Below are 11,337 nucleotides of genomic sequence, written 5' to 3'. Positions count from 1 at the left end.
AGCGCCTGCCGTCAAGCGAGGCGGGGAAGATGGCGGCGCGGTGGGCAATTAACGCGGGTAAGTCTGAGGAGACGGAATATAGCGCTGGTCTTAGGAGTTCTTGCCTGTTTTTTCCTTGCTTATGGCTTAACGCGGGTAAGTCTGAGGAGACGGAACATAGCGCTGGTCTTGGGAGTTCTCGCCTGCTTTTTCCTTGCTTATTGTGCTGCTTTCTTGCAGGTAGTGCCTGGACGCGCAGTCTGCTCGGCTGGGCGCGGCCGGAGAGGTGAGTTTGGCTCAGCCGCGCTCCTGGAGCAGGGGCCGTCCCTCAGGTGCCCTGGGCAGCGGGGCTTGGGCCACCTCTCTCTGGGGGCCTCAGGGCTCGGCCTTCTTGGTGGGTTCTTACCTTGTGCTGCCCCAGAGCTGTGGGGGACAGGTCGCTCCGTGTCTCTGTGGTGTCTTTCAATGAACTTGGAGGCTGTAGCAGGATGGAGGTGTCTCTCCTCATGCTTTTCTGTCGGGCATCCAGATTTCCTTTGACTTCATGGCGCAGGTCACAGTAACATAGTACCTGTTAGTCCCCTCTGTGCTCTTCCCAGTCATTGCGTTTCTGTAGTTGCTGGTCTTTCCCCTGGGTCTGGAGGAATGGCAAAGTTGTGCTGGGGGAGCGTTGGTCGCTGCTGACTGTATCCCTGACTTCAGAAGAAAGGCTGATTGAGATTTTCCAAGTGCAGAGCTTTAGTCTGCTAGATCCTGTAGAAGTAAACTGCAGAGACCTGTGTCACTGAAGGAAGAAGAAATGGGCTTGTGTTGCCTGTGCTTTGCTTGATGCCTTGCAGTTAACAGTTATGTCTTAATTTTTTGTTTTATTTATTTCTAGTCTGTATGTCTCCTGCTTAGTCCTTATGCATTATTCTTTCTAGAAAAGTTCTCAGCTCTTTTCTTTCCTGTTCCCCTTACTTACCCATGGATAGTGTACTTGTTTGTTGCTTGTCACTGTTTTCTTTTGTTTACAGTGTGTTTGCATTCTCTTTCTTTTCCTAAAGCTATGAAAAATAGTTGCTCCTCACATGAGGTTGGATTATCTTAAGATAGAGGAAATGTAAGATTCCTTAATTTGTTGGATGTATAAATGTGTTCTGCTAATAATGGGAAGACAATTCTTAATTCATTACTGCTTAAGTTGTTGATTTTCAAAATAATATTCACTTGTCAAATATTTTCCTGTATTAATTGATGATATTTTGCCTGGTGGTGATGAATTCTCTTGATGAGTGAAATTTTTAAATATTAAGCAAATAAATAACTTCTAGTAAATATCTGAAAAAATATTCTATAACATTTAAGTGTGTGTCCTATGCTACTGATAGGATGTGAACATGGTGTACAGTGCCCTTTTGAAACTAATCAATGTGTTCTGTTTGCTAGTCATTTTTAAAATGCTGTACAGTTTGACTACCCACATGAAGCTGTTCAAGCCTTAGTAAAACTCACAATATCTGCTCTTGAACTCATCTTTTTCCTGTAGTTACGACCGGCTGCCCAGTACTACCCAGTACTGCTTTTATCTAGTCAGCAGGGGGCAAAATGTAGCTTGGTTTTTCTGAATCTGAGGTGAGAAAACTGACTGAAAACTCGGGTTTTTTTGTCTCAGCTGTTACTGAAATTTGGAAGTAGTTTGGAATATCTTTCTTTCTGGATTTCAGAATGTTTATAAGCTTCTAATACTTTGTTGATAGTCAATCCCTTGAAAAACTAGGAAAATTGTACTGCTAAAAACACTGTTGGTAAAAGTTAAATAAGTATCGGTTAGTCTTGGAGAAGATATAAACTATTTGTGTGAGTAATGAACCCCACGTAAGAACAAATGGGTCACTGTGTCTGTGTGTGATGACTGGGGGACACTAAATGTGGAATCTCATGCCCTACCAACGTCACTTGTGGTTCATGGTTTGCGTTAGGAACCTGAGGCTTCTTGTTGAATTAAAAAGCCCTTTCAATGTGAACTATAGAGGACTTGAACTGTTTTATTTTGAGTAGTCAAATGTGTCGTTCTCTGCCGCCATCGCCCCGGGCCGCTCCTCTCCGCCCCGCGCTCCCCGCCAAGCCGCCGCGGGCGCCACCGCCAAGCGCCGCGCACGCCGTCGCAAACCGCCGCAAACCGCGCCCCTCACTGCGCCTGCGCCGAGAGCGCCTGCCGTCAAGCGAGGCGGGGAAGATGGCGGCGCGGTGGGCACTTAACGCGGGTAAGTCTGAGGAGACGGAACATAGCGCTGGTCTTGGGAGTTCTCGCCTGCTTTTTCCTTGCTTATTGTGCTGCTTTCTTGCAGGTAGTGCCTGGACGCGCAGTCTGCTCGGCTGGGCGCGGCCGGAGAGGTGAGTTTGGCTCAGCCGCGCTCCTGAAGCAGGGGCCGTCCCTCAGGTGCCCTGGGCAGGGGGCTTGGGCCACCTCCCTCTGGGGTCCTCGGGGCTGGAGGCTCGGCCTTCTTGGTGGCTTCTTACCTTGTGCTGCCCCAGAGCTGTGGGGGACAGGTCGCTCCGTGTCTCTGTGGTGTCTTTCAATGAACTTGGAGGCTGTAGCAGGATGGAGGTGTCTCTCCTCATGCTTTTCTGTCGGGCATCCAGATTTCCTTTGACTTCATGGCGCAGGTCACAGTAACATAGTACCTGTTAGTCCCCTCTGTGCTCTTCCCAGTCATTGCGTTTCTGTAGTTGCTGGTCTTTCCCCTGGGTCTGGAGGAATGGCAAAGTTGTGCTGGGGGAGCGTTGGTCGCTGCTGACTGTATCCCTGACTTCAGAAGAAAGGCTGATTTAGATTCTCCAAGTGCAGAGCTTTAGTCTGCTAGATCCCGTAGAAGTAAACTGCAGAGACCTGTGTCACTGAAGGAAGAAGAAATGGGCTTGTGTTGCCTGTGCTTTGCTTGATGCCTTGCAGTTAACAGTTATGTCTTAATTTTTTGTTTTATTTATTTCTAGTCTGTGTGTCTCCCGCTTAGTCCTTATGCATGATTCTTTCTAGAAAGGTGCTCAGCTCTTTTCTTTCCTGTTCCCCTTACCCATGGATAGTGTACTTGTTTGTTGCTTGTCACTGTTTTCTTTTGTTTACAGTGTGTTTGCATCCTTTTTCTTTTCCCAAAGCTATGATAAATAGTTGCTCTTCACATGAGGTTGGATTATCTTAAAATAGAGGAATTGTAAGATTCCTTAATTTGTTGGATGTATAAATGTGTTCTGCTAATAATGGGAAGACAATTCTTAATTCATTACTGCTTAAGTTGTTGATTTTCAAAATAATATTCACTTGTCAAATATTTTCCTGTATTAATTGATGATATTTTGCCTGGTGGTGATGAATTCTCTTGATGAGTGAAATTCTTAAATATTAAGCAAATAAATCACTTCTAGTAAATATCTGAAAAAATATTCTATAACATTTAAGTGTGTGTCCTATGCTACTGATAGGATGTGAACATGGTGTACAGTGCCCTTTTGAAACTAATCAATGTGTTCTGTTTGCCAGTCATTTTTAAAATGCTGTACAGTTTGACTACCCACATGAAGCTGTTCAAGCCTTAGTAAAACTCACAATATCTGCTGTTGAACTCATCTTTTTCCTGTAGTTACGACCGGCTGCCCAGTACTACCCAGTACTGCTTTTATCTAGTCAGCAGGGGGCAAAATGTAGCTTGGTTTTTCTGAATCTGAGGTGAGAAAACTGACTGAAAACTCGGGTTTTTTTGTCTCAGCTGTTACTGAAATTTGGAAGTAGTTTGGAATATCTTTCTTTCTGGATTTCAGAATGTTTATAAGCTTCTAATACTTTGTTGATAGTCAATCCCTTGAAAAACTAGGAAAATTGTACTGCTAAAAACACTGTTGGTAAAAGTTAAATAAGTATCGGTTAGTCTTGGAGAAGATATAAACTATTTGTGTGAGTAATGAACCCCACGTAAGAACAAATGGGTCACTGTGTCTGTGTGTGATGACTGGGGGACACTAAATGTGGAATCTCATGCCCTACCAACGTCACTTGTGGTTCATGGTTTGCGTTAGGAACCTGAGGCTTCTTGTTGAATTAAAAAGCCCTTTCAATGTGAACTATAGAGGACTTGAACTGTTTTATTTTGAGTAGTCAAATGTGTCGTTCTCTTTATCAAGACAGGCAAGTTTACAATTTTCCAGATAAACTGGGCAGGGACAAAGAACTCCAGTTCAGGAGTGGTCTTGTCTTGCAGGTGGTTAGCATCCGGAAGCCCTTTTCCTCTGTCATGCATCCACACAAGCACATCTCTGCAGAAATCTGAAAAGTGGGAGAAAAAGAACAGAGTTGTCTACCCTCCACAGCTGCCTGGAGAACCTCGCAGACCAGCTGTAAGGATGCACCTGGGAATTTCCTTACCTGTTTATGTTTAGCAATTTCTGAACAGATTGTCACTGCCTCTGGGTGACTCCCCAAAGCACTAGTTTGATAGCTTAGTCATTTAAGGTTTTAGTCAGTTTGGCATATCTATATTGTAAAAGTTAACATCGCTTAGAATGTTTTCCATTTCTAAATTATACCAGAGCTTCAAGCTGTTTGCAGCTGATCACCTTCCTAATGTGTGATGCAAACTGCAAAGGTACCACCCTCTCTTTGTAGAAATCTCTGAACTACAAGGAGGTAGAAGTTGCCAAGGATGTATCATTATACACTTTTTCTGTTTGTACTGACAGTAAATAAATAGAGAAGAATGTGATTATATTGTTGCTTCTGTGCACAAAGATATAAATGTAACTTTCCTTGAGTAGTGGAACTAGTGGTGCCTGTTTTGATGTAGGTAACAGTAGAGTGCATACTCTTCTCATTTCTTAATTTCCCTGTGTTATAGATTCTCTGAGGTCTGATAATGTGATGCCTCTTGCTGTGACCTCCCCTTAATGAAGCCATTCAGAGGTTGTTTTCTGTCATAGTGGTTGATTGAAATGTTTACTATGGTTTGAGAGATTCTACAGTTAGGTGGGGAAGGACATGTGGCATATGATTGCAGGAGGGTTTTTTTTTCCTTAGGAAACCATTTAATACTGTTCAGTGGGGTTGTTTCTTCAGTCTGTTGCACAACAACTTGTGCTTTACTAAACCGTAAACTGAAGCAAAGAATCTAAAATCCTTATGTTGCCTGTATGTTTGATGTAGGGCCTTCTGCTGGCCATTCAAGGCAGCTTTTGGAAAAATCACCATAAATAACATGGTCAATTTTTAAAATGCAGTAATAACAGATTAGTTTTTGGTAACAGCAGGTTTATGCCTGTTTCTCCCTCTCCTTTCTTCTTGGTCACTTCATAACTGGGAAGTACAGTTACAAGTGAACAGAAGCAAGCAACTTAAGTCAGGCATGAAAACTAGATGTTCTCAATTTGGTCACTGAAGGGTCTAATCAGTGCAGTTTTCTCTGCATCACGACCTGGGAGAATTTTACATGAATTCTTCAGTATTTCCCCACTCTAAAGAACTGATAGTTTTGGAATTCCATTTTTGTAATTGTTCTTCACTAGGAATTAATGTGTTGTGGCCTCTTAGGCATACTGCTCAGCAGAGTATTTTCACCTCAAATGAACAGGGGGTTTTTTGACATTTGCTTTGTGGGCAGTGAACACACATCACTTCTGTGAATATTATGGCCTAGGACGTAGAAATACATGCTGTGTACTGTGCTGACTAATGCAATGCATGTTAAAATGCAGTTATTGACCAACTTGCTTATTAAATCAGTTTTTTTACCTGTTCATAAAGAATGCCATCTCTTTCAAATTTGTATTGATGTTAAATGTTACTAGCTAGTTTTGGTCCCTGTTGGTACAGTAATAATGTTAAATGGGTCTTTGGAGACGGCTCTTCATGCCAATCAAACTTGAAACTGTCTTCACTTCTGAAGAGCTAATTAAGTTCATTTTGGTAATATTGTTTAGTTGCTATCCCAGTAAGCTGACTTGACAGCAGTGTAATGTTTTTAAGACTAAATGGGCATGTCAGTCTTAGACTGCTTCTAACGACGGAGAAGAGAAAAGGAAAGGAAGATGAAAAATCATCTGATCAACCTTTTTCAGGGACTTCTGTTTATAAGCAAATTCTCATAAGGTTATATTAAAATTTTCTGTACACTAGCTACTCTAATACTTTTAGTTTCAAATGTCAAAGGTATGCCTGATTTGATATGTCATGGTATAGTAGGGGGAGTCATTTTATTCTTAGGAAATAAATTGTGGAGCAGATGTGTATGTTCCATTCTTGTATTCACAGCAATTACTGATCCTCTAACTTTTTTTTGCACCTAGGAAATATATCACTGTCGGAGGGAAATAAAGTATAGCAAAGATAAGATGTGGTATCTGGCAAAACTGGTAAGCAAAAAGTACTTTGTACTGTATTCATTAGACGCAGAATTTAATTGCTGTATTTGCCTTAATAGCTTAGTTCAATCACAGTCTAATCAACATCTTCATAATGGAATCCTGGGGAAGAGGGTGCATCTGTGCAGGCAAACAGTTGGTTGTAGTTTGGTTTAGCTGCTTTATCCTAGTACGGTCTCGAATGTGGACCCAGGATGACATGCAGATTGTGCTCTGTGGAAGAATTTTTGTGTTGGTTTCTGCTTAGCAGTAGATCTCAAAGGGAACTTGGAAGGATAGTAATGGGCTGTTACTCTCTTTAACAAAAAAAAATAAATAACTGAATATTTTATCAAGATTTACTCAATATTTAGCTCAGAAATCTGTATGTAAGATATTATATTGAAGAAATGGTAATCAAGGAAATAAGCCTTTTGATTTGCTCTTTAACATGGTAAAATAATGTAAATGCTGTCTTCTGAATAAGAGATGGGAAATATTTTAAGTGCCAAAGTTAACTTTAATGCTTTGGTTGCAGATAAAAGGAATGTCGATTGATCAGGCTCTTGCTCAGTTGGAATTCAGTGATAAAAAGGGAGCAAAGGTGATTAAAGAGGTATGTAGTAGTGTTCTTTAACACTCCTAGTTTCAAGAAAACTTTAAAATCAGTGCCTATCACCAGATGTTTGGGGATGTTTCTGTATCTGTTTTCTATGTTTCTATTAAGCCTGTTGGGACCACATTCAAACAACATATTTTTGTAGCAGTGATGTCACGTTGGGACTTAGGAATGTGCAGAGGTCACTTGTGTTGGCTGTTTTAACTTGTACTGACAATAAATGAGTATCCTCTCTAACGATGCTTGGGGTTAAGTTCATGGTAAATAATACAGAATCCACGTCACTAACGACTGTTACATCTGTGTACATCTTACCCGGTAAGAAAGGAAGGATATCAGCAGGGAAAGGACCAAGTTCTGTAAAGACATGAAAGCTTTTCATACACTGTAGTTGTTAGGAGTCTGAAATTACTTGTTTTCTCGGCTGAAACATTGATTTCTGGCATAATGACAAAGAAGTATTCTGTATTACCTGAAAATATTGAATTGCCTAAGTTGATTTTTACTTACCTTGGAATTTGTTTCTAGTCTGGTGTTTAATTAGACATAGGTCCATGGGTGGAAGGCTGACAAATGCTGGTGGGAACCATCTTTTCCACTCCCTTTTCTCCCCAAAAATGTAATAAAGTTGTCCTGAAGATTTTTCAGTCTGTATGCAAAGCACATACTTCTGTAAAAGATGTTTGTCTCTTACCAATTTTGATCTCTGTAGAATGCTTCCTCTGTAACTGACTTAAACTTGCAATTTCTTCTGTGTTATCTAGAGATAAGAAATAGCATTTCTTAAATTCATACTCAGTATTTCCATTTCTTTTCCTTTTGTTACAGGTTCTGTTAGAAGCTCAGGAAATGGCAGTGAGAAATCACAATGTGGAATTCAAATCAAATTTACATATAGGTACATTTTTTTTTCTTACCTTAGTGTAGAAATATGTCATCTAACCCTATGGAAAGTTTTAACCTTAAGATTTTTTTGTTGCTTCAAATTGGCAGAAGTGAGTAGAGGGTAGTTTCTAGTGAACTTATCTTTACCAAAACATGAAAGACACGTGCTTCTAACTTAGCACAACTGAAGTTAGAGGGGTGGTTGTGCTTTCAGCCATCAGTTACTGTAGGTGTGTGACTGGTGGTGTTTGGGAATTCTCTGGGTACATTGTTTTTAAGATGCATTCATCTGAAGGTGGAATTTCTGCTTCTTATGTGAACACAAAGTCCTGAGGAGGAAAATGCCTGACATGATTATAGGAGACCAAGAAACAAACTGTTATTACTTTCTAATGTTGCCAGTGAACATAAATGCTGGAAGCTTTGTCCGTGGCTGGTACTACTAGATTTGCAGGCTCAGAATCTGAACTTCTCTTAGAAACAGTTTAAAAGTAAATGAAAATTGACAGTAGACTTCTTTAAAAAGGCTTTGTTATAGATGATTACAGGATAATCTTGTAATAACTACAGCGTTTTCTTGCCTAGAGAAATGTTTACTTGTAGGTGTTTTTAGGCCCAAAGAAAAAAATTCCCATTTTGCCAAATATGGTATAAATGTTATTAAGCTGATCTCGGAAGTTTAAAGTAACCTGGATTGTAGACCAGATTTGATTAGAATTCTTTGGAGCCTTCCAGGCCTCTGCCATAAGAAGGTTTATCTGCTAGTGCAGGACTGGATGTGTAGATAATGAAAATTCCTGTGATGAATGCAATAAAGGGAGAAAGGAGGGAAAATGAAGCCTGTAAGATTTCTACAGGAATTCATGAGACAAGCTACTAAAAAGCAGTGGAATTAATACCACCTTCAGAAGAGTTGTATAATCTAGTAAGCACTCCGTGTAGCTTTTTTTGGATTTGTTTTTTACTATATATTTATCTTTGCACACACGCTTTCTCAGTTCACCTTTTTGGCGCTCCTGAAGAGCGTTAATTCAGCTCACGGGTCCCTCTATAACACTAATCTGCTAAACGTAGCAGAACAAAAATGGAGGAGAGGATTCTGAATAGAATTAACTTTTCATATCCAGCCATGAAAAATACTGGCAAGACAGTGTCTCAGTTGCTGATGTGTAGTAGTTTATTCCTGACTGAATAGTCTTCTCTCCTCCTCTCGCCTTTTTCTGTCTCAGTTGCTGATGTGTAGTAGTTTATTTCTGACTGAATAGTCTTCTCTCCTCTCGCCTTTATTCTTCAGCTGAGTCACTGACGGGCAGAGGCCGTTATACGAAGCGGATTCGTTACCATGGCAAAGGCATGTATGGCATCATGAAAATCCCCAGGTGTCATTACTTTGTGAAGTTGGTGGAAGGTCCTCCTCCTCCTCCAGAGCCACCAACCACTGGGTTTGACCAAGCAAAAGAATATGTGCAGCAGCTGCGAAGTAGAACCCTTGTTAATACGTTGTGACAAAATTTTGTGACTGTATAGGTATTTCTTGTTTGACAATGTAATTACATAAAAGAATAATTAAAATCATGTTTTAGTTACATCTTTGGTGCTGCTGGAGCTGGATGATGCAAGAGTGATCATAGGCTTTTTTTCTTATTTGTCAAGTATGGAAAAATCTTAAAAAGAATAATTAAAATCATGTTTTAGTTACGTCTTTGGTGCTGCTGGAGCTGGGTGATGCAAGAGTGATCGTAGGCTTTTTTTCTTATTTGTCAAGCCATAGGTATGGAAAAATCTTGGAGAAGCAACAACTTTTTCTGAGTTACTTGGACCACAGCATTCAAGCTCTACCCTGGACTATCAAATCTAGAATGTACAGTGCTGTTCTAAAGCTTTAAGGAACTGTGGTTCTCCTCAACTCACACAGCTGCCTGTTATGTATGGTTAGGTCTTGTATTGTGAAAATATGTGCCTGACAGTGATGCTACAAGGTCAAGACTTGGACCAAATTACTAAAATTTGACATCTTGCAGTAGATACAACAGTGGAACAAAACAATAACAATAATAGTTGAGTTTATCAGACATCAGTTTATGGTTTCTGTATCTGGGCCATAATGCTCTTTCCTCACAGACTCTGTTGTGCATCTTCAGCTTTCTATGTGGGAGTGGGGAATAAAAGAAACATTTAAAGTTCAGGTTTGAACAGAGTCAGTAGATGGCAATGTTTAGTTTGTCAGAGAGGGGGAGTGGCAGTGAAAACTTGCAGCATGTTGGAACTGTGCCTTGGTTCTGACCATGGCATTAATAGTCTGAAGTGTGCGTGGAGTTCAGGCTGGTCTCTGTGGAAACTCAGTATGGGGAATGGGCACAATATGGAGAAAAGGCTGTCTCGGTGAAGACTGCACTGAAAATAAATTGCTTTTGTAATGTTGAGGAGTAAAATGCTCCGTGGATTTAATATGGAATGTCTTGTTGCATATACAAATTGGGCTTTCAGGTCTCTGAAAACAATTCCATTTTTATCGTTACTGAAGAAGACTGAGGTCAGAAGGGGGAATCTCATTTCACCCAGTCAAATTTTCAACTCGGATGGTCAGAGATCATGAACATCAGCATAAAAAGAGAATGAGTAGTTGCTTGTTTATGCAAATGCCTGATATTTAGACCTTTCTGTTGCATTCTGGGAACACTAGAATGAGAGGTAGATTGCTTAGTTCACTTGGATCTTTTTGTCACACCAACTCATGGTGTGAGTCTTTCTTACATGTGTTTACTTTGAACAATACTTGAATGATGGCAAAGGGACAGTTCCTGTTAGGAAACAAATTATCTTTGTTGCCTTAATGAAGGTGGCATACAGTTGTTTCTTTTGGCTACCAAAGAAAGGGTCTCATGATGTTAGAGGGTTAGAGGCTTGTGAAGTTACACAAGAAGTACATGCATAGCTCAATACTATTAATGGGTGCTTATTTTTCTGCAGTGCACTTATGAACACATTACCTGCTTTAAAGCCACAATTTAGTAACTTCTGTCTGAAAAATATATTCCTGATAAAACTCCCTATCTCTGTAGTCCCTGATGTGCGTTTGAAGAACTGTTTCTGCTATACTATGAAAAACAGCTGTGCTTGGCTCTGCCAGCTGCTGTTCAGCCCTTTTGTCATAATGAATCTCTTGCAAGTTGTAGCAAACTTGAATGACTTAATCTTTTTTGGGGTCAGTGATCTGGGAGAAGACTAGGGAATTGCAAACTAACCCAAGCTTAATAAGCAATTGTCAGCTCAGCACGTAAAACCTCGCTTCTAGATATTTTACTCCAGTACCTGTTCCTCCTGCGTGCTGTAGATTTTGCTTCAGCTCCCTTCTGGACTTCCAGACAAGGTTGTATCCTTATAGATATCTTTGCTGTCATCATGGATCTGCAGATGGGAAGAGAAGTGAGAATGTAACTGATGTCTTTTCCAGGTTCTTCATGACACGGTAGGTGGCCCTGACACTC

At 40.5% G+C, this 11,337-nt stretch overlaps 1 protein-coding gene across 2 annotated transcripts; it reads left to right on the top strand.

Moving 5' to 3' along the window:
• Positions 1-20: 20 nt before the first annotated feature.
• Positions 21-9,437, top strand: MRPL22 (mitochondrial ribosomal protein L22). Of its 2 annotated transcripts, none has more exons than XM_014948068.1 (7): positions 21-57; positions 220-265; positions 4,215-4,350; positions 6,292-6,357; positions 6,884-6,961; positions 7,793-7,862; positions 9,144-9,437. In XM_014948068.1, the coding sequence occupies exons 1-7, from the start codon at positions 30-32 to the stop codon at positions 9,353-9,355; spliced, it is 636 nt and encodes a 211-aa protein (XP_014803554.1). In that variant the 5' UTR covers positions 21-29; the 3' UTR covers positions 9,356-9,437. The 2 variants fall into 2 exon arrangements, with proteins under 2 accessions (XP_014803554.1, XP_014803552.1); XM_014948066.1 differs by lacking the exons at positions 21-57; positions 220-265 and adding exons at positions 2,198-2,225; positions 2,310-2,355.
• The last annotated feature ends 1,900 nt before the right edge of the window (positions 9,438-11,337 follow it).

The sequence above is a fragment of the Calidris pugnax genome, unplaced genomic scaffold (assembly GCF_001431845.1).
Source record: "Calidris pugnax isolate Ruff unplaced genomic scaffold, ASM143184v1 scaffold27, whole genome shotgun sequence".
Lineage (NCBI taxonomy): Eukaryota > Metazoa > Chordata > Aves > Charadriiformes > Scolopacidae > Calidris > Calidris pugnax.
This window is presented reverse-complemented; position numbering and strand designations above follow the sequence as displayed.

Excerpts from the sequence above, each read along its gene's own strand:
- MRPL22 (XM_014948068.1), top strand. The coding sequence starts at position 30 with ATGGCGGCGCGGTGGGCAATTAACGCGG. Across the intron at positions 6,358-6,883 it reads TGTGGTATCTGGCAAAACTG|ATAAAAGGAATGTCGATTGA; the intron begins GTAAGCAAAAAG and ends CTTTGGTTGCAG. Across the intron at positions 6,962-7,792 it reads GAGCAAAGGTGATTAAAGAG|GTTCTGTTAGAAGCTCAGGA; the intron begins GTATGTAGTAGT and ends CTTTTGTTACAG.